At 43.9% G+C, this 26843-nt stretch overlaps 1 protein-coding gene across 1 annotated transcript; it reads left to right on the forward strand.

Moving 5' to 3' along the window:
• Positions 1 to 12809: 12809 nt before the first annotated feature.
• HCAR2 (hydroxycarboxylic acid receptor 2) lies at positions 12810 to 14841 on the forward strand. The gene has a single exon (XM_077747974.1). The coding sequence runs from the start codon at positions 12870 to 12872 to the stop codon at positions 13956 to 13958; it is 1089 nt and encodes a 362-aa protein (XP_077604100.1). The 5' UTR covers positions 12810 to 12869; the 3' UTR covers positions 13959 to 14841.
• Positions 14842 to 26843: the final 12002 nt, after the last annotated feature.

The raw sequence follows: 26843 nt of genomic DNA on the forward strand, positions 1-26843 counted from the left end.
TTCCCGGCTTCCCCCCTCCCCAGCTGCCCCCCTCCCCAGCTGCCTGGGGTGGGGGGAGTCAAAGCAGAATTCTTACCAGCATCAGAGAACCATATACCCTCCTGAAAGAAATCTGTGAAAGCCCACACTTCTGCTTCTAATTCTATCCCTACTTATAATTCTTTCCTGGGCTGCTCTTGGTTGCTTCAGCTCAATAAAAATGGTTCCGAAAGAAAGTCTGCATCCTGGGTATGAGCCAGTGTTAGTTAAAAGACTCAGAAGACTTTACCCTCCAAGGAAAAAAAGTCTGAAAACTCCAGCAGCTCATGGTAGGCAGAGGTTCTCACTGAAAAACAGCAATAACAAATAAAAATAAAGGAAATTAAAAACCCAAACACAGTCTAGACTCTGATTTTACTGCCCTTTGTAAATTCACAGAATGTAATGAAAAAGAAATCTTATCAGGTGTTCTTCAGAAATTGTCAGAAAGTGGATTATAGCGTTGTTTGAGTAAACACAGGACCCTTTTGAGCTCATCCATGGCGTTGGGGCCCTAAATTTTATATATGTATTTATGCGTATATGCACACGCACACGCACACACATACACACACACACACACACACACACACACACACACACACAGAGGTTGACCTGGAGTAGAACAGACAGATGGGCTCACATATGGACCTAACTATATTCACCTTCCCCAGTGATGATCCAGTAGGGGTGGGAAGGGGTTAATATTTTGTCCCTTGTAAAGACTCATGCATTCATTCATTCACTCACTCATTCACTCCCTTTCAAGGAGTATTTATTAGGCATCAGCTCTGTACGAGGCACAGCAGAAACACAAATGGAAAACACAGTCCCTGACCCAGTGGGTTGTATTGTAGAATCCAGGGAGAAGAACCAAACAACCATTCAGGGAAACTGGGTGTAAGAGGTACACTCAGGGCTCTGCAGGAGAGCCCAGGGGCTTTCAATCTGGCCTGGGGGTTGGAGAGGGCTTCTCAGGGAAAGTGACTCTGAACTTAGTCCTGAAGGATGTAAAGGAGGCAAGCAGATGACTCAATGAGGAAAGGTATCCCAAGGAGAGAGGGTGTGGTGAGAAAGCAGCTTGTTAGGAAGTTTCAGGAAGGTCAATGAGACGGGAATGAAAAGTCCTCAGGGTTCGGGGCAGGTTGGGGAGGGACCCTGGTGAGAGGTCCAGCCATGAGATCCACTGAGGAGACAGAGAAGGTCTGTTCATAACTTTTTTTAAAGTTTATTTATTTATTTGAGAGAGAGACAGGGAGAGAAAGGGAGAGAGAAGGGGGGGAGAGAGAGAGAGAGAGCGAGCACGAGCCTGGGAAGGGCAGAGAGAGAGAGAATCCCAAGCAGGCTCCATGATGACAGCAAAAAGCCCCACATGGGGTTTGAATCATAAACATGAACCATGAGATTACGACCTGAGTGGAAACCAAGAGTCAGATGCTTAACCAACTGAGTCACCCAGGTGCCCCTATTNATATACCCTCCTGAAAGAAATCTGTGAAAGCCCACACTTCTGCTTCTAATTCTATCCCTACTTATAATTCTTTCCTGGGCTGCTCTTGGTTGCTTCAGCTCAATAAAAATGGTTCCGAAAGAAAGTCTGCATCCTGGGTATGAGCCAGTGTTAGTTAAAAGACTCAGAAGACTTTACCCTCCAAGGAAAAAAAGTCTGAAAACTCCAGCAGCTCATGGTAGGCAGAGGTTCTCACTGAAAAACAGCAATAACAAATAAAAATAAAGGAAATTAAAAACCCAAACACAGTCTAGACTCTGATTTTACTGCCCTTTGTAAATTCACAGAATGTAATGAAAAAGAAATCTTATCAGGTGTTCTTCAGAAATTGTCAGAAAGTGGATTATAGCGTTGTTTGAGTAAACACAGGACCCTTTTGAGCTCATCCATGGCGTTGGGGCCCTAAATTTTATATATGTATTTATGCGTATATGCACACGCACACGCACACACATACACACACACACACACACACACACACACACACACACACAGAGGTTGACCTGGAGTAGAACAGACAGATGGGCTCACATATGGACCTAACTATATTCACCTTCCCCAGTGATGATCCAGTAGGGGTGGGAAGGGGTTAATATTTTGTCCCTTGTAAAGACTCATGCATTCATTCATTCACTCACTCATTCACTCCCTTTCAAGGAGTATTTATTAGGCATCAGCTCTGTACGAGGCACAGCAGAAACACAAATGGAAAACACAGTCCCTGACCCAGTGGGTTGTATTGTAGAATCCAGGGAGAAGAACCAAACAACCATTCAGGGAAACTGGGTGTAAGAGGTACACTCAGGGCTCTGCAGGAGAGCCCAGGGGCTTTCAATCTGGCCTGGGGGTTGGAGAGGGCTTCTCAGGGAAAGTGACTCTGAACTTAGTCCTGAAGGATGTAAAGGAGGCAAGCAGATGACTCAATGAGGAAAGGTATCCCAAGGAGAGAGGGTGTGGTGAGAAAGCAGCTTGTTAGGAAGTTTCAGGAAGGTCAATGAGACGGGAATGAAAAGTCCTCAGGGTTCGGGGCAGGTTGGGGAGGGACCCTGGTGAGAGGTCCAGCCATGAGATCCACTGAGGAGACAGAGAAGGTCTGTTCATAACTTTTTTTAAAGTTTATTTATTTATTTGAGAGAGAGACAGGGAGAGAAAGGGAGAGAGAAGGGGGGGAGAGAGAGAGAGAGAGCGAGCACGAGCCTGGGAAGGGCAGAGAGAGAGAGAATCCCAAGCAGGCTCCATGATGACAGCAAAAAGCCCCACATGGGGTTTGAATCATAAACATGAACCATGAGATTACGACCTGAGTGGAAACCAAGAGTCAGATGCTTAACCAACTGAGTCACCCAGGTGCCCCTATTCACAACTCTTCCTGATGGAATATTCTTGAATAACCTCTCAGAGTCATTTCTTTTAATGAAAAAGAATTAAATCTTTTTAATTATTGAAGGTACATAGGTTTTTGTCCAAAATTCAAAGAACACACAAATATATCAAGTGAAAAGTAAAAGTCTTCCTTCCATTGTTCCCCTTAATCTCATTTTCTAGAGGTGATGACTAATATTTGGGGTAGCCACACACTTGCACACAAATAACAAATCTTGCTTGGTTTTGCTGAAGCATGATACACAAATAGACAGTTCTGCAAGTTATTTTTGTCATGAAAGCTTCCCACATCAGAACAGAGATAAATCCTGTTTTTAACTCCATTTCTTCATATAAACAAACCACATATAGTTTATTTAACCAATGGCCTTTTAATGGACATTTAAGTGTTTCCCATTTTCCCCTACTGCCACCATGCTATGGTATTCTGAATGATGTATCTTTGAGCACATGTGCTAGAGTTTTTGGGAGATTCTGAGACATGGAAGTATTGGGTCAAAGGACAGGCACACTGGGTGGGACAGTCCACATCGTGGCTGACAGCATAGACGCCAGAGAAGAAAGACCTGGGTTCAAATCCTATCTCCTTCACTTACTAGCTGGGTGGCCTCGGACAAGTTACTTAATGTCTCAATGCTTTACTTTCTTTGTCCATAAAATAGGGTAAGAGTTGTACCTGCCCCATAGGTTTGTTTTGAATACTAAGTGAGTTTGATGTATGACACACTCAGAATAGTGCTCCAAGTAAGAGTAAACACTCTCTCTTTTAGCTCTTGCTATTATCTGGCATTAGCTCTTTTTATAGGAGCTTTCATTAAAATCTTGCTAGATACCACCAGATTGCCTAACAAAAAGTTGAACCAGATTACACTCCCACCAACAGTGTATGACAAAGCTTTCTTCCACATTTTTGCCAATAGGCCTTCGTTTGTTTTGTTTGTTTAATAAACATTTTTATCTTCTCTCCTAAAAAAAAAAAAAAAAAAAAAAAAAACCTTTTTTTTTTTAAAAAAAATTTTTTTCTTTTCCAAAAAAAAAAAAAAAAAAAAAAAAGAGCCTTTTGTTTTGTAAAGAACACAAATGGCGGTGCCTGGCTGGCTCAGTCAGTAGTGCATGTGACTCTTCATCTCAGGGTTGTGAGTTCGAGCCCCATGCTGGGCTCAACTTAAAAATTAAAAAAATTTTTAAATTAAAAAAAAGATGAATGAGTTTTAAAAATTTATTTACTTATTAAAAAATGTTTTTAATGTTTATTTATTTTTGAGAGTGAGAGACAGAGTACAAGCAGGAGAGGGGCAAAGAGAGAGAGAGAGAGACTCAGAATCCGAAGCAGGCTCCAGGCTCTGAGCTCTCAGCACAAAGCCCAACTCAGGGCTCAAACTCATAAACTGTGAGATCATGACCCGAGCTGAAGTCATATGCTTAACCACTGAGCCACACAGGAACCTCAAGCTTTTTTTTTTTTTTTAAGATCTTTTATTATTCTTATTTTTTAATTTTTTAAACGTTTATTTATTTTTAAGAGACAGAGCACAAGTTAGGGAGGGGCAGAGAGAGAAGGAGACCCAGAATCTGAAACATGCTCCAGGCTCTGAGCTGTCAGCACAGAGCCCAATGTGGGGCTCGAACCCATGAGCTGTGAGATTGTGACCTGAGCCAAAATTGGACACTCAGCTGACAGAGCCACCCACGCGCTCCAATTTTTTATTATTTTTAAGTAATCTCTATATCCAATGTGGAGCTTAACCCACAACCTAGAGATCAAGACTCACAAGCTCTAGTGATTAAACCACCCGGGTGCCCCAAGGCTTATTCTTTTATTTATTTTTTTTTTTCAGATGTTGAGCATGTCAGCCATTCTTTTTTTTTTAAAGTTTGTTTGTTTGTTTGTTTACTTATTTATTTATATTTCTGAAAGAGACACACACACAGCGTGAGCAGGGGAGGGTCAGAGAGAGAGGGAGACACAGAATCCGAAACAGGCTCTAAGCTCTGAGCTGTCAGCACAGAGCCTGATGCGGGGCTGGAACCCAGGAACCGTGAGATCATGACCTGAGCCAAAGTTGGGCACTTAACAGACTGAGCCACTCAGGCGCCCCTATATATTTATTTTTAAGAGAGAGAGAGAGAGCGTGAGTGTGGCAGGGGAGAGAGAGAGGAGGACAGAGGATCTGAAGCAGGCTCTGCTCAGAGAGCCCGGTGCGGGGCTCATGAACTGTGAGATCATGACCTGAGCTGAAGGCAGATGCTCAACCAGTTGAGACACCAGGTGGCCCCAGGCTTACGCTTTTAAAGCCACGGAGTCCAATCATCAATTTTGTTGTTGGTGCTGGTGTGTTTGGTGTTGCACCGAGGAAGGCTTTGCCTAAGACAAGATCATGAAGACTCACTCTTCGGTTTTCTTCTAAGAGTTTTTATCTTACATTTCGGACTGTCATCCATTTTGAGTTAATTTCTGTGTCAAGGGCGAAGAAGGAATCGGACTTCATTCTTTTGCATGTGGCTCTTCAGTTGCCCCAGCCAGAACTGCTTGAAAAGACTGTTCTTTTCCCCACTGGTTTATTGTAGAACCTTGCTGAAAATCAGCTGACCATAAATGCAAAAGCTGATTTCTGGACCCTCCACTATGCCCCACCCAGCTACATGTCTCTTCTTAGGCCAGAAGCACATGCTGTCTTGATGACTGTAGAGTATTTGAATTGGGAAGTTCAGTTCAACATTTTTCTTCTTTTACAGATTATTTGATTATTCTGATTTGCCCTGGAGGTTTTTTTCCCATGAAATTGAACACTATGTTTGAAAACTCTGCAATACTCTTCTTTTTTCTTTTTATATGTCCCCGTCAGCCCATACGACCAGCTTCCTCTCTCTTTACTACTTCTCAGTTTCGCCTTCATCTTCCTTAGTGGTCCAGGCGTCTCTTGTTTCCCACCAGCCGAGTGTCCCAGCTCAGCGTTATTTACTATCTGCGGGGGGAATCTCCCACAATGTCCCCAGTGAGCTATGCTTCCTGCACTCTCACCCGCATGTGACCCCTCCCCATGGAATACGGACTGGCCCTGTGACTCATTTTAACCTCCAGCACGTGGGGATGGTGATGTTCTTGAGTGTTCTGAGCCAGGAAGTAAGAAGGTCTCCTTGTCTGCTCTTTGGAAGCCTCGAGTAGCCTCATAAGAAGTCTAGCCTACCCTGTGGAAAGAACACACAAAGAGGCTGTGTGGAGATGCCACAGGACTGTATAGAAAGGGAGGGAAGGCCAGGGCTCCCAGGATTCTGCTTAAGCCTAGCTGCCCCCCAGGCAAGAACTAGCCAGCTGAGCCCAGTCAACTCATTGGACCAGGAGCGGTAATACAACAGTGGTTGCTTTAAGTCACTGAATTTTGTGGTTGTTTGCCACACAGCAATAGATGACTAAAACAGAGATCTCAGCTAAGTCTGAATACAGACAGTGGATTACTTAATCTAAGCCTTGGTTTTCTAATCGGTAATATGGAGCTGATGGTGACGATAATCCTAGCACATCATTCATAAGGTTTTCGTGAGGATTAAATGGGGTCGCGTATCTCTTAGCACGATGCCTGGAGCAGAGCAGGCAGGTGATAAATGATAGCGATTTCTTTTAAGATTTTATACTTAAGTAATCCCCACACCCAACACGGGGCTTGAACTCACAACCCCAATATCAAGAGTCTCACACCACGCCCCACTGACTGAGCCAGCCAGGTGCCCCTCGCTATTATCATTTTCACTTAAAAAAAACATAGTTCGGTCCAGTTCAAAGGCACATTTGCAAGCTATGATAACTAGGCATAAAGATTCAAGTTAGTTGTGAAAGTCATATATTTTAAGTGGAGTTTCCACAAAACTCAGCAGAATCACTGCCTTAGCTGGTGAAGTGATTCATTATCGCAAGTTTCTGTACAACTCATGTGCTAGTAAGAAAAAATATAAATACATAAAAGAAGAACACGAACAAGACAGAACATGCCCACGGCACAGCAGGAAGACCGGAAATTCCACAGCAGACACGGGAATCCAGGGAGGCCGGAATTTATATTCGGTCTGAGTCCTTGTGAACTTTGTGTTACAATTATAGAATGAGCGGGAAGATTGTCTAATCCCTCAATTTATATATGAAGAAACTCAGAGGGTAAGAGGGTGAGAAACTCAGAGAAACTCGTGGTAGTTGATGACAGTGCCAGACTGAGCATCTAGGGCCCCGGCTTTTCTCTTCTTTCACACTTCACAGTATTTGTTGCTCTCTCATAATTTTATCCATGACTATTGTTTTTTTTAAGCATAAATATTATTTTTTAATGTTTATTTTTGAGAGACAAAGAGAGAGCGAGGGGGAGGGGCAGGGAGAGAGAGATGGGGAGAGAGAGAGAGAGAGAGAGAGAGAGAGAATCCCAAGCAGGCTCTGTGCTGTTTGCTCAGAGCCCAACACGGGGTCCGATCCCACGACAGTGAGATCATGACCTGAGCCGAAACCAAGAACCAGACGCTCAACCTACTGAACCACCCAGTCGTCTCCCAAAACACAAATACTATAAAATTATAAAACTTAGGAAGAGAAGGTCCTAGTAAATTTCAGCTCCCAGAAATAAATAACTATTGTTAATAGCTGGTTTTTCTGGCTGTTAGAGAAGAAAGTTAATGAAGGTCCTTTATGAATATCCCCAACAAATCTACATTCATCCCAGAAGGAAGCAGGATATTCACAGGCAGCAAGGACAGGAAGTAAATACCAACCATCGCACTGGAGCCTTAACACGCCCATATAATATGACCTCAATCCACTGCAGCCTTACAAACGAGGCAATAATATAGTAAGAGACAGTGTAGTTTCATGGTGGGGGCACAGGCTTTGAGGCCAGTGACAGATTCAAACCCAGAGCTCTGCTCTTCTTAGCTGGGGTGGCATTAAATATTTCCAACCTCTCTGAGCTTCACTGTCCTCATTTGGAAATCAGAATCAGTAATGTTCCCTATTCTGTGGACTGCAGTCACGGTAAAACACCATCATGTATTTAAAGCATTGCATGCGGAGCCCAGCATATTGGAAGCGATCTGTAACATAGATGTCAACATCATCACCTTTCCTTTTTATTTTTTTAATCGAGGAATAAATGACATACTACATTATATTGGGTTTCAGGTGCACAACATAATCATTCGATATTTGTGTATATTGCAAAATGATCACCACAATGAGTTCCGTTAACTGTCATCATACATAGTTATGGAACTTTTTTCTTGTGATGATGACTTTTAAGATTTACTCTCTAGGGGTAGCTGGGTAGCTCAGTTGGTTCAGTGCCCAACTCTTGACTTTTGCTCAGGTCATGACCTCACAGTTCACGAGTTTGAGCCCTGCAATGGGCTCTGTGCTGTGTCAGCGTGGAGCCTGCTTGGGATTCTCTCGCCTACTCTCTTTGCTCCTCCCCCACTCATGCTCCCTTAGTCTCTTTCTCTCTCTCAAAATAAAGAAACTTTAAATTAAAAAAAGTTAAAAAAAAAAAAAGATTTACTGGGGTACCTGGGCGGCCAGTGGTTAAGCAACTGACTCCAGCTCAGGTCATGATCTCACGGTTTGTGAGTTCAAGTCCCATGTTGGGTTCTGTGCTGATGGCTCAGAGCCTGGAGCCTGCTCCATATTCTGTGTCTCCCTCTCTCTCTTTAAACTCTTTTTTTAATTAAAAAAGAAAAGATGTACTCTCTAAGCAACTCTCAAATATGCAATACAGTATTATCAGCTATAGCCGACATCCTGTACATTACATCCCCAGGATTTATTTATTTTATAACAGGAGGTTGTACTTTTTGGTTCCCTTCACTCATTTTTGCCCACCCTTCCCCCCCACCTCTGGCAACCACCAATCTGTTCTCTGTATCTATGAGCTTATTTTTTTTTTTTTTTTTTTTTTATGAATCCACATCAGGAGAGATCATATAGTATTTGCCTTTTTCCATCTGACTTATTTCCCTTAGCATAATACTGTCAGGGTCCATCTATGTTGCTGCAAATGGCAAGATTTCCTTCTTTTTTATGGTTGAATAATATTTCATTTTTATATACACACTTTTAAAAAATCCATTCATCTGTCTATGGACATTTAGTTTTTTTCCCATATGTCGGCCATTGTGAATAATGCCGCAATGAACATGGCATACAGGTATCTTTTCAAGTTAGTGTTTTCGTTTTCTTTGGATAAATACCCAGAAGTGTAATTGTTGGATTGTATGGTATTTATTTTTTTAATTTTTTGAAAAACTTCCATACTGTTTTCCATAATGGCTGCACCAATCTACATTCCCACCAACAGTGTGCAAGGGCCCCCTTTCCCTGCATCTTCACCAATGCTTGTTATTTCTTGTCTTCCTGATAATAGCCATTCTAATAGGTGTGAGGAGATATCTCATCGTGATATGGATTTACATTTCCCTGCTGATTAGCGATGTTGAACATCTTTTCATGTACCTGTTTGTCATCCATAGTTCTTCTTTAGAAAAATGTCTATGAAGAACCTCTATTATTCATTCATTCATTCATTCATTCAGAGAGTAAGTGGGGAAGGGGTAGAGAGGGAGAGAGAGAGAAAGAGAGAGAGAGGGAGAGAATTTCAAGTAGGCTCCATGCTCAGTGTAAAACTGGGCTTGGGGCTCGACCCCACAGATTATGACCTGAGCTGAAATCAAGAGTCAGATGCTCAACTAACTGAGCCACCCAGGAGCCTCAGGAGTTTTATGATTTCAGGTCATACATTCAAGTCTTTAATCTGTTTAAAGTTAATTTTTGTGTCCAGTTTCATTCTTTTGATGTGGCTGTCCAGTTTTCCCAACAGCATTTATTGAAGAGGTGGTCCTTTCCCCACTGTATATTCTTGGTTCTTTTGTCATAAATTAACTGGCCATATTTGCATGGGTTTATTTCTGGACTCTCTATTCCATTCCATTGATTTGTCTATCTGTTTTTATGCCAATACCATACAGTTTTGATTACCATCGCTTTGTTGTATAGTTTGAAATCAGGAGTGAAAACATTCCGGCTTTGTTCTTCTCAAGATTGTGTTGGGGCTCCTGTGTGGCTTTGTCAGTCAAGTGTCTGACTCTTAATCTCAGCTCAGGTCATGATTTCACAGTTCATAGTTTCAAGCTCTTAGCTGGGCTCTGCGCTGACAGCGTGGAACCTGCTTGGGATTCTCTCTCTCCCTCTGTGCCTTGTTCACTCTCTCTCTCTCAAAATAAAGAAATAAAAACTTTTAAAAAATATTGTTTTGGCTATTTGGGACCTTTTGTGGTTCTATACACATTTCAGAATTATTTGTTCTATTTTTGCAAAAAATGCTATTGGCACTTTGATAGGGGTTGCATTAATTGGTAGATTTCTTTGGGTGGCATCAACATTTTAACGATATTAATTCTTCCAATCCATGAGCATGGAATATATCTTTCCACTGATTTGTGTCTTCTTCAATGTCTTTCATAAAGGTCTTGCGGTTTTTGGTGTATAGATGTTTCACCTTCTTGGTTAAATTTATTCTTGGGTATTTTATTCTTTTTGGTTATCGTTGTAAATACGATTGTTTTCTTCACTTCTCTTTATGATAGTTGTTATTAGTGTAGCCAACATCCTCTTCATCATTATCTTCATCATCCAGTCCTCTGGTTCCTATGGGAATCTAATATTAGACCCTCCTGACTCCAATTTACTGTGAAGAGTCTACAAATCCATCCCTTTTACTGATACTAGGTATGCATCTAAAGAAAGGAATTTCCTATTTTTTAATGTTATTTATTTTTGAGAGACAGAGAGAGAGAGAGAGAGAGAGAGAGATTATGAGTGGGGGAGGGGCAGAGAGGGAAGGAAACACATAAACTGAGGTAGGCTCCAGGCTCTGAGCTGCCAGCACAGAGCCTGATATGGGGCTCAAACTCAGAAATGGTGAGATCATGACCTGAAGCAAAGTCAGACACTCAACAGACTGAGCCACCCAGGTGCCCCACGAATTTCCTATTTTTAACTCAAAGAGAAGCAGCACAGTTTAGAATCTCTTGTACAGCAAGAATCATAACCAAAATATTAAAGGGTAGAAGTGAAAAAAAAAGGGTAGAAATGTTCCGTAAGGCTTTACTCAATTAGACTAAAATGCAAAGAAATGATGTGTGAAATGATGACCTGCTATGAGGCAAAGTTCAAAGTCCTTTTAGGTCCCATTGCTGTACATTTAATTTTCCAAAAAGGGGGGCTTTTAAAATATCATGCCCCAGGGCGCCTGGGTGGCTCAGTCGGTTAAGCGTCCGACTTTGACTCAGGTCATGATCTCACGGTTCGTGGGTTCAAGACCCGCATTGGGTTCTGTGCTGACAGCCAGCTCAGAGCCTGGAGCCTGCTTCAGATTCTATATCTCCCTCTCTCTCTCTTCTTCCTATGCTCACACTGTCTCTCTCTCTCTCTCTCTCAGAACTAAATAAAAACATTCAAAAACATATCATGCCCTTAGTAAGGGGAGGGTGTGCATGTGTGGAGACAGGGGGATACAGGAAATCTCTGCACTTTCCGCTCAGTTTTGCTGTGAATCTAAAACTCTAAAAAATAACACTTACTGATTTCTAAAAATCATGAACTTAAAAATGAATCACTTACTTGAGCACAAAAGCCTATCAAAACCTAACACAAACAAAAACTACAGCTTATTATAACATATCACTTGCAATCCAAACTGGGTTCAAGTTTTCAAACATCTTATGAAATCGTATGCTGTTCTCAAGTATCTCCCCCCCCCCCCCCCGCTTCTAACTAGAGATTAATTACGAAGTTCTGGTGTGGAAAAGCAATCCGTGTTTGTACAGAGAGGATGGCATGGAAACATAAAAAGCAACACATCTGTCCTCATACAATAGACAATTACGGTCTTCTTGGTGTTTCCAAAGAAATTATATGCAAGCTGCTGTTTCTTTTCTTTTCTTCTTCTTCTTTTTTTTTACTTTATTTATTTATTTTGAGAGACAGAGAGCAGGGGAGCAGGGGAGGGGCAGAGAGAGAATCCTAAGCAGGCTCTGCACTATCAGCACAGAGCCTGACGTGGGACTTGAACCCACAAGCCATGAGATCATCACCTGAGCCAAAACCAAGAGTTGGATGCTTAGCTGACGGAGCATGCCCCAGCATGCTACTGTTTCTTAAATCACACTCATGCTAAAGCTTCATACTCATTCATTTTTTTTTAATGTTTGTTTATTTTTGAGAGAGACAGATAGACAGAGCACGAGTTGGGGAGGGGCAGAGAGAGAGGGAGACACAGAATCCAAAGCAGGCTCCAGGCTCTGAGCTGTCAGCACAGAGCCTGACATGGGGCTTGAACTCACAAATGGAGAGATCATGACCTGAGCCAAAGTCCGGAACCCAACCGTCCGGAACCCAACCGACTGAGCCACCCAAGCGCTGCGCCACCAACCCCCCCTCCATACTCATTCATAATGTTTCTGGAAAACCAAGCTGCTTAGTACAGGACATTATTATTTCCACTGTTGTTTTGTTCATTATGTAAGCCAACAACCTGCTGGTGAATTAATTCTCTCCTGCTAAGTACTTGGTATGTAGGCACACAGCCTTCCAAAGGGATGTCTTCCACGTGTCAGTAATTCACAAATGGCAGTTGACTTGCCTAAACTTATCCTTTACATTTAGGAAACTGTGGGTTCCTGTCTGCCCAGGGGATTTTTATTACTTGTTTATGCAAACAGCAGATTGCATAATAGCCTTGCTGGCTTTTTTTTTAACCTTTTTTTTTTTAAGCGATTTCGTAGTTTCCTGGTAACCATTCAGTCATCTGTTTCAACACCCTGACATGACATAAAGGCGGGCGCTGAACCTCACATTCGCCACTCAGACACACACCTCTTTCCTTGAGCATTCGCTAGGTGAGGCGCTCCCTAGGACGGACTCGCTCTACTCATGAACCTGTACCAGCAGCAGAATCATTTCTTGGAAATAGACAAGAAGAACTGCTGTGTGTTTCGGGACGACTTCATTGCCAATGTGCTGCCGCCGGTGCTGGGGCTGGAGTTTGTGTTCGGGCTCCTGGGCAATGGCCTTGCCCTGTGGATTTTCTGCTTCCACCTCAAGTCCTGGAAATCCAGCCGGATCTTCCTGTTCAACTTGGCCGTGGCTGACTTTCTCCTGATCATCTGCCTGCCGTTCTTGACGGACAACTATGTGAGGAAGTGGGACTGGAGGTTTGGGGACATCCCTTGCCGGCTGATGCTCTTCATGTTGGCCATGAACCGCCAGGGCAGCATCATCTTCCTCACCGTGGTGGCCGTGGACAGGTATTTCCGGGTGGTCCATCCCCACCATGCTCTGAACAAGATCTCCAATCGGACAGCGGCCATCATCTCCTGCCTCCTGTGGGGGGTCACCATTGGCCTGACGGGCCACCTCCTGCACAAAAAGATGGTCAGGAATCGAGATGCGAATTTGTGCAGCAGCTTTAGCATCTGCCATACCTTCCGGTGGCACGATGCCATGTTCCTCCTGGAGTTTGTCTTGCCCCTGAGCATCATCCTGTTCTGCTCGGCCAGAATCATCTGGAGCCTGCGCCAGCGACAAATGGACAGACACGCCAAGATCAAGAGGGCCATCAACTTCATCATGGTGGTGACCATTGTCTTCATCATCTGCTTCCTGCCCAGCGTGGCTGTGCGCATACGCATTTTCTGGCTCTTGCACACCAAGGGTACGAAGAACTGTGATGTCTATCGCTCAGTTGACCTGGCGTTTTTCATCACCCTCAGCTTCACCTACATGAACAGCATGCTGGACCCTTTGGTGTACTACTTCTCCAGCCCGTCTTTTCCCAACTTCTTCTCCACCCTGATTAACCGCTGTCTGCAGAAGAAGACACCACAAGAGCCAGATAATAACCAGAGCACAAGCATGGAGCTCACAGGGGATCTCAGTACGACGAGGAGTGTTCCAGACACTTTAATGGCCAAGTCCAGTGAGCCATGGAACCCATCTTATCTGACCCCAGCTTCTCGCTAAATAGTGAAGCCAAGAAAAGAGACTGTCACCGAGAACCAATGTCTCTGGAGAAATGGGTGGCTGGGTGCACAGAATACCGTCATTAGACTTGGCCTGTGGTTTCCTGGCACTTCCAGATTCAGAGAATCAGACTTAGAGAAGTGGTGTGGGCAGAGTGGGCTGGCGCCTGGTTGCAGAGCGCCGGCAGAGGAATCTTGGAAAGGAGAGCAAAGCTTCTGAAACTTCTGCTCGCTCTCTGATGCTCACAGGACTGAAGACGGCAAAATTGTCCACACCTTCTGCCAAGTAGATTTGAAGCCACAGAGATGTGCATCAGCACCTGTGATTCACTGACCTCTTTCCCTCACCTGCCTGAGACATGGATGGTTCTCAGCTCCTGGCAGGGGATGGGTATCTAGCCTGTAGGTGGACTCCAGCTGGTGAGACCAGCTAAGTGACTGGAGGGGAGTTATTGCCCCTGAAGGGAGGCCAGGCATCATTAAAGTAGCCAGAAGGTCACTTACATTCCAAGGGACCGATTCATCTTTCAGCCAAGCTTTAGCGGAAAAGCACCAGGCAAAGAGACTCACAAATTTTGGTTAATATCTGAGTTTCCAGTAGTGGGAAGAAAGGGATTAGCCAGGGCGGGACTGAGCAAAGCAGTCTTACTAAGAAAAAGGAAAGGCATGTGTGCTACGATGCATTCCTCTCTTGTTGACACTAGTGTGAAGGCTGAGCAGTTAGAGACTTCGGAGAAGAAAGCTGCTCCCCACCTCTGTTTGCTTTTGTCATTAAAAGGGAGATGCTGTCCAGTGGTTAGAGGGACAAGGTGCCTCTGGTTCGTTTGCTCGTGTTTGTGTCCTGATGGGAAATCTACCACTTCAATAAACTTGGATATGAGACACACGGTCTGGTGTTGCATGTGTCTGGGTGACAGTTCACAGAAACGGACTTCTTACTTAAGCGGAGACTTTTATGGGTTGTTAACTGTGTCCTGGTAGAAAAAAACCTGAATACTGTAAAGTAAGAAAAGGCTGTGGACGCTGAACTGCACCAAGAGACAGTTAAGTGAAAATCACACCTGCGTTAGGACCAGGATGAGAAAGGGCTGGGAATAAATAAAAAGCAATCTAGTTGGGAAGGGAGGTGCAGACAGGGTTGCAAGAACACTGTATATTTTATTTAGAGTTCGGTGAATATTGCTGTTACTATTTGCATATTAAAAAAGGAATCCAGGACTCCTGGGTAGCTCAGCGTCTGACTCTTGGTTTCTGCTCAGGTCACCGTCTCACAGTTTGAGATCGAGCCCCGCATTGGCTCTGAGTCAGTACGGAGAGCCCCGCATTGGCTCTGTACTGACTCAGAGCCGGCTTGGGATTTTCTGTCTCTCTCTGTGTCTCTGCCCCTCCCCTTCTCTCATGCACTCTCTCTCTCTCAAAATAAATAAATAGACTTAAAAATAAATAAATAATAAAGCTTGGTGGTTGAAAAAAATGATGTGTCAGAAAAAAAGGAATGGGGACAGACTGAGGCACTTGCACAGGAGGGGGAAGGAAGAATTTCCTATGGAATTATTTCAGTTCCCAGTTCTGGGATGGAAAGGAGACCTACTGGTTTGAGCCTGTGATCCATCCAAGTTTCTGTTACGCTTTCATCCCCAGCCGGTCGCTCCTTGATTCTTTGGCAAGATGAGACTTGCTCTGACATCCTGACTCAGAAACAGATAAGAAAGGTAGATACTCAGACTCCCATCTGTAGTTGGACGGCAGTAAATGGAGAGCAACAGACATAAACGTTCTCATTGTGAAGTGTTTTCAGAGCACTTTGCTTGCCAGGTTCTCCAGTCCATTCCTAGAAATAGAAAGTTAAAGCAGAAATCACCTTCTTAAAGAGGAAGAGATCACAGATCTGAGCTCAGACGGAAGGAGTAGTACCCCACCCCCACCCCCGCAAATGCATGAGTCAGCAGGGAGCCTGGCTGTAAAACTCTGACCTGTTCAGAGTTAACTTACATTCATTCATCTATTTGTTCATGAGTTCCACCAACTTTTTTTTTTTTTTTAAGTAGGCTCCACACCCAATGTGGGGCTTGAATTCATGACCCTGAGATTCAGAGCTGCCTGCTTTACTGACTGAGCCAGCCAGGCGCCCCTCCATCCGCTCTCAGGTATCAAGCACCAACTACGTGCCAGAGGCTGTGCTGGGTCGTTGGTGCAAATAGTACAAGGAACAAGGTACCCAGACCGTCTTCTTACAGAACTCACCTTCAGGGTGGGGAGACAGACAGAAAAGTAAAACAGGGACTGGAAAGGGAACTGGGGACAGTTGGGAGTATTACGAAGACAGCAAAGCAGGTGACAGGCTTCAAAGGGAGGGATCTGGGATGACTGGGAAGGTCTCTATAAGGAGTGACCTTGACCTGTGCCATAAATGACAAGGCAGAGCAAAATGTGGAAAACTCTGGGGGAAGCACATTCTAGCCAGCGGTGATGGTGACGGGAACCACAAAGGCCCTTGGGGTGAGACTCAGTTGGTGTGTGTGAATGTACTGTGTCCTGGGGCCACCATAGCTAAGTACCAATCTGGGAGTTTAAAACAACAAAAATGTGGGCCGCCTGGGTGGCTCAGCCAGTTAAGCGTCCAACTCTTGGTTTCGGCTCAGGTCATGATCTCACAGTTGGTGAGAAGGAGCCCTCTGTCAGGCTCTCTGCTGTCAGCGTAGAGCCCACTTTGCATCCTCTGTTCCATTCTCTCTCTGCCTCTCCTCTGCTCATGCACGTGCTCGCTGTCTCTCTCTCAAAAATAAATAGACATTAAGGAAAAAAAGAGTTAGGTGCTTAACCAACTGAGCCACCCAGCCACCCCTAGAACTGAAACTCTGAGGAAATTCTTTGATGGTTGAGGCTGGGCTGTTCGGATTATCACGTCTTATTACAACTGTGTAACTCAGGGCCTCATAAACGCAAGTAACTGAATCCACTTCAAATTAGCTTAAGTAAAAAATGAAAAATAAAAAGAGAGGAAAGATACTAGCATATCTCGCAGAAACGGAGAGAGAGAGAGAGTTAAACAGGGTTGGGCAGCTCCAGGAGACCAGCTCACAGCCCTTCACCCTAACACTTAGCCATGAACTTGACTGAACCCCTCCATACCTGTGTGTCTCTCCCCGGTCAGACTCTCACATGAGAGAAGTTGCCTGGGGTCCCAAACCATTCTCTAGAAAAGAGTCATGAAGACAAGTCACACAGCAGCTGTGCAAAGGGCATTTTATTTTATTTGTTTTTAAAGTTTATTTATTTATTTTGAGAGAGAGTGAGAGTGAGCATGAGTGGGAGATGGGCTGAGAGAGAGAGAATCCTAAGCAGGCTCTGTACTGTCAGTGCAGAGCCCGATGTCGGGCTCAAACTCACAAACCGTGAGATCATGACCTGAGCTGAAATCAAGAGTTGGTCACTTACCCTGCTGAGCCACCCAGGCGCCCTGCAAAGGATATTTTAAAATTACTGTTTGGGTAAAGACATGCTCTCTGTTAGATGTTCCTCAGATAACATTCCAGATCACCTTCCATGTCACTCATACATAGCATGTTTGGACCTTCAGTGCACCTCAATCTCTCGCTACCCAAATGTCTGCCATGTTATAAGATGGTGGTCCCAAAGAATGGAGAAACAATCTGTCAACCTTTGGAAGCAACACAGTTCACACACCCCATTTCCATTCAGATGTAGAATTCCAGATGTGAGTCCTAGAGCCCTTCAGAAGGCCTTCCTGCAGAATTAAATTCTTCATTATTTTATATGTTGCTTCATATAAACTCGGGGCAAAGAAATACTCTTTGGCAGGTGTAGCTGCAGGGACTTCCTGGCCATGACGAAGTTCTGTGTCTTCTACAGCAAATGAAACATGACTATTTTGCAACTGGTGCTGTTGCTATTCTCTTGGAGCTCAAATGTAAGATTTGGCCACGTTGACTCTTCAGGGAGGAGGGGTTTGCATGCGGCATCACGAACGTCAGGCCTGACCCATAGACCACAATCCCACGGCCCTGGCAAATGAAAAGCAAGCCCTTCAAGCATCTTAGCAAATATTGATACACTCAGTATTCTGGCCACACCCACAGAGGGATTTACGGCCATCAGAGTACATGACATTCAAAGAGAGAAAAATGAATTGACCCACTGATGTCATCAGGTTGATAAACTGGTTTCTTTCCAGCATACTTACAAAATATCCCTTCTCTTGATTGTGATGGTTCAGTAGGAAAATGGTATTAATGATCTGATTCTTTTTTTTTTAAGTTTTTTTTTTTTTTTAAAGTAATCTATATACCTGGGGCACCTGGGTGGCTCAGTTGGTTAAGCATATGACTCTTGATTTCAGTTCAGGTCATTTTCTCACCATTTGTGAGTTCGAGCCCTACATCAGGTTCTCTGCTGTCAGTGCAAAGCCTGCTTCAGATACTGTCTCTCCCTCTCTCTCTACCTCCCCGACTCGCATGGGCACTGCCGTACACTCTCTCTGACTCTCAAAAACAAATAAAAATTTTAAAAAGAGAAGAGTCTTTAAAAAACGTAATGTCTACACCCAACATGGGGCTCGAACTCACAACCCTGAGATCAAGAGTCTCATGGTCTACTGACTGAGCCAGCCAGGCACCCCTGCTTTTGGTTTTCATAAAGCAACATGAGACAAAGACAGACTTACAATCAGAGAGACACTACTTTCTTCATCATCATCATCATTTAATTGCTACCAAGTATCATAGGTAAGATTTGCTCTCTGCTACCTGTCGGACACTGAGCTAAGTGTTTTAAATTTAAAAAAAAAATTGTTTTTAATTTTTATTTATTTTTGAGAGAGAGACAGAGAGAGAGACAGAGAGAGAGACAGAGCACAAGCAGGGGAAGGACAGAGAGAGGAAGACAGAATCTGAAACAGGCTCCAGGCTCCAAGCTGTCAGCACAAAGCCTGATGCGGGCTCGAACTCACGAACTATGAGATCATGACCTGAGCCAAAGTCAGAAGCTTTACCAACTGAGCCACTCAGGAGCCCCTGAGCTAAGTGTCTTATATAGGTGATCTCACCTCATCGTCTCAATAATTTCATAGAGGAAGGGCTATTTCCATTTCACAGATAAGGGAACTGAGGCCCAGAGAGTTTAAGTAATTAATTTTCCTGAGGCCAACAACTTATGAGTGAGTGAGGGACCAGAACAAAGGCAAGCAGTCTGATTCCAGAGTCTTTGCCTTTAATGTTCTGAAAAAATGCAAAGCGAGAGATGAGCAACCTCAACTGAAAAAGGTAGGGTGAATACTTTGATCCATTTGGGGTCAACATTCCCAGAACTTTCCAGGCTGCCCAACAATTTAGGCCCCCAGCACCTCCCAGGTCCAGGCTGGGGTCAGCCTGGCATACTGCCTTGCACCTGAAGGGTGCTCTATAAATATTTGTTTCCCTTCTTCAAAGCTAACTGGTGCTGGACCCCTTTCATCCTTCTTTTCTTTCTAAAGAAGCTAAAGAAGCTACCTTTTCACAAGGAAGCAGATCTGGGATATTCACTGTAACAGCCTGTGTAAGAGTGAACAACAGGAAAAAACCGTGCCCAGTAGTAACAAAATAGACACATAGTGATACAGGCTCCCAATGGAATACTATAGAGCAGTGAAAAGGAAAGCAAAGCTAATTGTGTCAATAGGACCAATCCTTGAGCATAATATCTAGAACAGAAAGCAAGTTGTCAAAAGATATATTCCATATGATAACATTTATGTGAATGTTTAAAACATGCTAAACAATATAACATGGCTTTCGGAAACATCAAAATATAACAAAACAAAATTGCAGGTGAGAAGGATACACTGTAACTACAGAGTAGGGATTAACTTCGTGGAGGGAGGGAGACGGTGTGGAAGGGAGGCCTCAACTGTATCTGTAATGCTTTTACTTCATTTTTAGTATATGTGCTGCTGAAGTGAGCACTTCATTTTTTTAAAAGTAGACTTTTATCCCAATGTGGGGCTTGAACTCATGACCCTGATACCAAGACTGCACTGAGATCAAGAGTCAGACGCCTAACAGACTGAGCTACCCAGGTGCCCTGCTTGTACTTCATTTTAGAAGAAAAATCTGCAGCAGTGCCTGGATGACTGAGTCGGTTAAGCATCCAACTTCGGCTCAGGTCATGATCTCACAGTTCGTGAGTTTGAGCCCTTTGTCAGGCTCTTTGCTGACAGCCTGGAGCCTGCTTGGGATTCTCTGTCTCTCTCTCTCTGACCTTCCCTCACTTGTGTGCATTCTTCTCTCTCTCTCTCTCTCTCTCTTTCTCAAAAACAAATACATAAACTTTTTTTAAAAAAGGGATCTGGGGAGCCTGGGTAGCTCAGTTGGTTAAGCATCTGACTCTTGATCTCAGCTCAGGTCATGATCTCAAGGTTCTTGGTTTGAGCCTCACATCAGGCTGTGTGCTGATGATGCAGAACCTGCTTGAGACTCTCTCTCTCCTTCTCTCTGCCCCTCCCCTACTTGTGCGCGCTCTCTCTCAAAATAAATAAAGAAACTAAAAAGAAAAAGGATCTGCAAATGTCCCTCAGTGAGTAAATGGTTAAACCAAGTGTGGACCACCCATGCTGTGGAATGTTACTTAGCAATAAGAAGGAATAGACTATTGATGCATCAACTTGGATGGATCTCACGGACATTATACCGAGTAGAGGGGGGAAACGCTAATCTTAAAAAGTTGCATATTGTACAACCCATTTCTGTGATATTCTTAAAATGATAAAATATAAAGAAGAATATAGATCAGTGGTTCGAGGGGTTAGCGAAGAGGGGGACAGGCACGGTATAACAAGACGATATTTGTTTAGGGTGAGAACCATTGGTTTTTGTTTTTTTTTTTCTTTAAGTTTACCTATTTTGAGAGAGAGAGAGAGCATGGGGGAAGGAGACAGAATCCCAAGCAGGCTCTGTGCTGTCAGTGCAGAGCCTGACTCGGGGCTAGATCTCACAAATGGTGAGATCATGACCTGAGCCGAAATCAAGAGTAGGGTGTTTAAGTTCTAAGCCACCCTGGTGCCCTGAGTGAGAATCATTTGTATCTTGAACGTGGTGGTGGTCATACAGAATTTATGTATACAATGCAATGTCATAGAATTATAACAAAGATGTAAAAGAAGAAGAAGAGGGAAGGGAGGAAGGAAGGGAAAGGAAAGGAGGAAGAGAAAGAAAGAGTATGTGGAAAAACTGGTGAAATCTGAGGGATGTCTGTACACTAGTTAATTTTATTGGGCAAGTATCAATTTTCTGATGTTGATCATCTAGTACAGTTATGTAAGGTGCCATCGTTGAGGGAAGCTGAGTGACGGGAGAATGGAACCTCACTGTACTATTTCTGTAAATTTGTGAGTCTATAATTCAAAATAAAACGTTAAAAAATAAAAAAGTTCTGAAGTAAATGGAACCAACTCGTAACATGTGTTAAATCTCAGTGGTAGGAATGTGAGTGTTTCATGAATTTTTATTCTTTATGAGCATGAGCATTTAGGGTGTATGTACACACACACACACACACACACACACATACACACACTCGTGTGTGTGCATAGGTTATCTGAAAGGACTTCCGGGCAGACACTACTACCCATTCTGTTGATGAGGCTTCATTTATCTGATTCAGCTTCTCCTCCACCTGCTTTTCCATCCCCCCCCCGACCCAAATGCCAACAGATGCCCTTTATATTTTAAAGATTTTATGGCTAGCCACTTGGGAAACAGATAAAAGATAACTAAAAATAAGCTTGTTTATAAAAAGTCAACAAGATTAAAAACTCTTACAAAATGATTGTGGAAAACTTCATACTGAAGTGAAAGAAGCCAGACACAAAAGGCCACACAGTGTATGATCGCACTGATAGGGAATGTCCAGAACAGGTAAATCCAGAGAGACGGAAGGTAGATTGGTAGCTGCCAGGGGCTGGGTAGAGAGAATGGGAAGTGACTGCTAATGGGTATGGGGTCTCCTTTGGGGTGATATATATAGATAGAGGTGGTGGTTGTATGATATTATGAATGTACGAAGCACCTGGGTGGCCCAGTCACTTAAGCGTCTGACTCTTGATTTCGGCTCCGGTCATGATCTCACAGTTCGTGGGTTCAAAACCCACATCAGGCTCTCCATTGCTATCGAGGAACGTGCTTCGGATCTTCTTTTTCCGTCTCTCTGTCCCTCCTCCACTTGCTCTCTCTCTCAAAAATAAGTAAACATTGAAAAAAATAATAATAACAATATTGTGAATGTCTAAATGCCACTAAACTGTTCACTTTAAAATGGTTCATTTTACGTTATGTGAATTTCAGCTGATTAAAACAGACAAACAAAAGCCACTTGTGAGCAGGCTCTGGAGTTACTGACCCTGTCTCCGGGGCATCCTCCCTCCCATCCCACACTCCTCCTCTGTCCCCAGTCCTCTCCTGTGTCAGGCAAGTTCTCTCTTCCCCAGAGACGGTGAAGGTGGAGTTTGGGCGGAACATTAAGTATGAGCCCGTGTCTCCTGTGGTTGCTGGTAACCCCTCGATTGAGTAATTCTCATATAAACATTTTCCTTATTTCTTGGAGTAAGACATGGAGCCAAAGTGTCTGTTTGACTGAATTCCTTTGTTGAAGTCCTAACCCCCAGGACCTTAGAATGGAACTGTATGTGGAGACAGGTTCTTTAAAGAGGAATTAAGTTAAAATGAGGTCATTAGGACGGCCCGGATCCAACAAAGCTGGCATCCTTATAACAAGAGGAGGTTAGGGGGCACCTGGGTGGCTCAGTTGGTTAATGGTCCGACTCTTGATTTCAGCTCAGGTACTGATCTCATGGTTCATGAGTTCGAGCCCTCTGTCGGGCTCTGCACTTTTAGCTTGGGACTCTCTCTCCTTCTCTCTCTCTGTCCCTCTCTTGGTCTCTCCCTCTCTCAAACATAAATAAACTTAAAAAAAAAAAAAGAAGAAGAGGAGGAGGAGGTTAGGACACACACACACACACACAGGGAAGTCTGGTGAGGACGCAGGGAGAAGATGGCTGTCAACAAACCAAGGAGAGAGGCCCCAGAAGAAATAACCCCATGGACTCATTGAACTTGGACTTCTGGCCTCCAGCACTGTGAGAAATAAATTCCTGTTGTTTAAGCCCCCAGTCTGTGGACCCTTGTCATGGTGGCCCTCCTGACTAACAGGGTCTGATCATCCCTGTGTGCCGCAGCCAGCCAGGGGCTCCAGAATTCAGCTGGAATGCCCTGTGTGTTTACTTAAAACCACTTATCACCATAAATGTGAAGAGAATTTGACACAAGGCCTGCTGTGCTACACAGCAGAGAAATTCAACTTTAGAAAAAGTAGAATAACACTAAGGACAGGTGGACTTTTCATCGGCAAACATTGCCCAACTGCTGCTTCTCTCTCTTCATCTACCTTTTGTTCAATGATGGAAACCCATCTCAGAACTTATTAAAATGCATTCTTGAAAAAATGGAATGAGGGATAAAAATTAGTTCTCTAGAGTTCCTGTAGAACTCACTTATGATTTTATTTTTTATTTATTTATTTTTTTAGGCTTATTAATTTTTGCGAGAGAGAGGAAGGGGCAGAGAGAGAGGGGGACAGAGCACCCAAAGTGGGTTCTGCACTGACAGCAGAGAGCCTGATGCAGGATTTGAACCCACGAACTGTGTCACTCATGATTTTTTTAAAAAATGTATCTTGGGGGTGCCTGGCTGGCGCCCCATAATGTATGTGACTCTTGATCATGGGGTCATGAGTTCAAGCCCCACAGTGGGAGTAGAGCTTATGTTAAAAGAAAAAACATATGGGCCACCTGGCTGGCTCAGTCAGTAAAGCATGCAACTCTTGATCTCTGGGTTGTAAGTTTGAACCCATGTTGGATGTAGAGATTACTTAAAAACAAAATCTGTATGTTAACTAACTGAAATTTAAATAAAAATTTGAAAAAAAAAACTTAAAAAAATAAAATCTTAAAAAAACCCTGTATTTGTATATATACATATATAAAGATATATATGTATATTTTAAAGATGTTTTATTTATTTATTTTGAGAGAGAGAGAGCACATAACCAGGGGAGGGGCAGACAGATAGAGAAAGAGGGGGGGGAGAGAGGGAGAGAGAGAGAGAGAGAAAGGGAGAGAGAGAGAATCCCAAGCAGGCTCAGAGCTGTCAGTGAAGAGCCCTGCACAAGGGTTGAACTCACAAACTGTGAGACGATGACCTGAGCTGAGTTGGTTAAGCATCCTACTCTTGATTTTGGCTCACGTCATGATCTCATGGCTTTTAGAATAGAGCCCCAAGTCAGGCTCTGCACTGACAGTGAGGAATCTGCTTAGGATTCTCAATCTCTCCCTCTCTCTCTGCCCCTCCCCTGCTTGTGTGCACTCTCTCTCTCTCTCTTTCAAAATAAATAAATACACAAACTTAAAAACAAAACAAAACAAAAAACAGGGGCTCCTGAGTGGCTCAGTCAGTTAAGCATCTGACTGTTGATTCTGGCTCAGGTCATGATCTCATGGTTGTGAAATTGAGCCCTGCATCCAGCGCTGTGCTGTGGGGAGCCTGCTTGAGATCTTCTCTCTTCCTCTTGCTCTGCCCCTCCCTGACTTTCTCTCTCTCTCTCTCAAAATAAATAAACACTTAAAAAACCTACTCAAATGATTATAGTCAACCCAGGAAAAAAGCTTTCCTCAGTATTCTTATCTACTATTATTATTTCTAACAAAGAATCTTCACCTAAAGCTCCTAATAGTAATTTTTCTAAAACAAAAATTGCACTGTATCTCTTTTCTTACTTCAGAAACTTCCACTGCCAACAGAATAAAGTTCAAACTCAGCATGGATGGCATTTCCCTGCCAGGCTACCTGGAACCAGCCTGCTATGGGGGAACTGAAAGAGAATGGCCTTTGCAATCAGACGTTCCAGGGACGAAATTCCAGCTCTACCACCCACAGTCAGGGGCCCGGGAAGAAGAGAACGAAAGAGGCCTAGGACCTTTCCAGCTTTTGATGCTCCTGATTTATTTACCTACTCAGATACAGTTCACACACTATAAAATTCATCCTTTGTTTTTTTTTTTTTTTAAATGTTTTATTTATTTCTAGGAGAGAGAGACAGCGTGAGCAGGGGAGGGTCAGAGAGAGAGGGAGACACAGATTTGGAAACAGGCTCCAGGCTCTGAGCTGGCAGTCAGCACAGAGCCCGACGCGGGGCTCGAACCCACAAACCGTGAGATCATGACCTAAGCGAAAGTCGGAAAGTCGGACGCTTAACCGACTAAGCCACCCAGGCGCCCCATCCATCCTTTGTTTTTTTAAGCCTACTTACTTTGCTGGGTATCTTGTGCTGGACACTTTTTTACTTTCAGACACGTGCCAACAAGGGCTGAGAGCGGGCACACAGATTTCAACTTACATCAATGCCCATCTTGGTCCTTCCCATTGATGGTTCAGCCAGCGCTTTCCTGTGCTTCTCAACAGCCCAGTAGCCCATCCTTTATCACAGATAGAGCGAAATAAAGATGGGATTGAGGTGAACCAACCCACCAGCAGAGGGGAGCCAGAGAGAGAGACACACACAGTCCTGCGGATTCTGGCGGCCACAGGCAAGTCCCCGGTGTCTGGCCAGGTGTCCCTGGTCCGGGCTGGCTTCCAGACATCAGCCAGGTTCCCAGCCACCTGCGCCATTTTTCAAGAAACCAGTATGCCGTGCAAACCAGTATGCAGCTCCCAAGGACCCCAGTATCAAGTTCTCAACCTCGTTCCAGCCCAGGACACCTACCAAATACATACGTGCACTTGATCTTAGCCAAAAAGCTGGGAAATGATAAATCTGCCCTTGTAAAGTGTACAACTCGGTGGGTTTTAGTGTATTCAGAGTGTTGTGCAGTTATCTCCTCTGATTCCAGAACTTCTTAATCACCCAGAAAGTCCTGCGCCCATTAGCAGTTCTGTACACTTCCTGCAGCCTCTGGCAAACACAGATCTACCTTCTGTTTTATGGTTATGATATATATGTATATATATATTTTTTTACTAATTTATTTAAAAAAATTTTTAACATTTATTTTTTTGAAAGACAGAGAGGGACAGACCATGAGTGGTGGCAGGGCAGAGAGAGAGGGAGACACAGAATCTGAAGCAGGCTCCATCCAGGCTCTGAGCTGTCAGCACAGAGCCCGACGCAGGGCTCGAACCCATGAACTGCGAGATCATGACCTGAGCCAAAGTCAGACACTTAACCGACTGAGCCACTCAGGTGTCCTCGGTTATGATACATTTTTTTAAAAATAAAGAAATGCTGGGGCGCCTGGNTAAAAATAAAAAAAAATAAAGAAATGCCAGGGTGCCCAGCTGGCTCTTTCAGTTGAGCAGGTGACTATTGATCTTGGACTCGTGAGTTCGAGTCTCATGTTGAACGTAGGGCTTCCTTTAAAAAAAATGAAGAGGGCACCTGGGTGGCTCAGTTGGTTAGGCGTCCAACTTCAGCTCGGGTCATGATTTCATGGCTTGTGAGCTTGAGCCCTGTGTTAGGCTCTGTGCTGACGGCTCGGAGCCTGGAGCCTGCTTCAGATTCTGTGTCTCCCTCTCTGCTCCTCCCCTCTTCATTCTCTCTCTCTGTCTCTCAAAAATAAATAAACGTTAAAAAAGTAAAAGTAATAAAATTTAAAAAATGAAGGAAGGCCATAACAGGGTCAGAAAAATTGTGAGGAAGTCTTAATCAAGACTTCCCTCCCCATCCTCGTTTCGGTGCCTGTTCTTCTGGGTTGGGTTCAACAGGTGTAAATGAGGCCTTGGACTCTGGTGAGGTGTAGACAGGAAAACCCACCAGGGGCTTTCTCTCCTGTCTATTATTGCTG

This window comes from Crocuta crocuta, unplaced genomic scaffold (assembly GCF_008692635.1).
Source record: "Crocuta crocuta isolate KB4526 unplaced genomic scaffold, BGI_CrCroc_1.0 scaffold29, whole genome shotgun sequence".
Classification (NCBI taxonomy): Eukaryota; Metazoa; Chordata; class Mammalia; order Carnivora; family Hyaenidae; genus Crocuta; species Crocuta crocuta.

What these genes read in the sequence shown, in the direction of transcription:
- HCAR2 (XM_077747974.1), top strand. Translation starts at nt 12,870, where the DNA reads ATGAACCTGTACCAGCAGCAGAATCATTTCTTGGAAATAGACAAGAAG.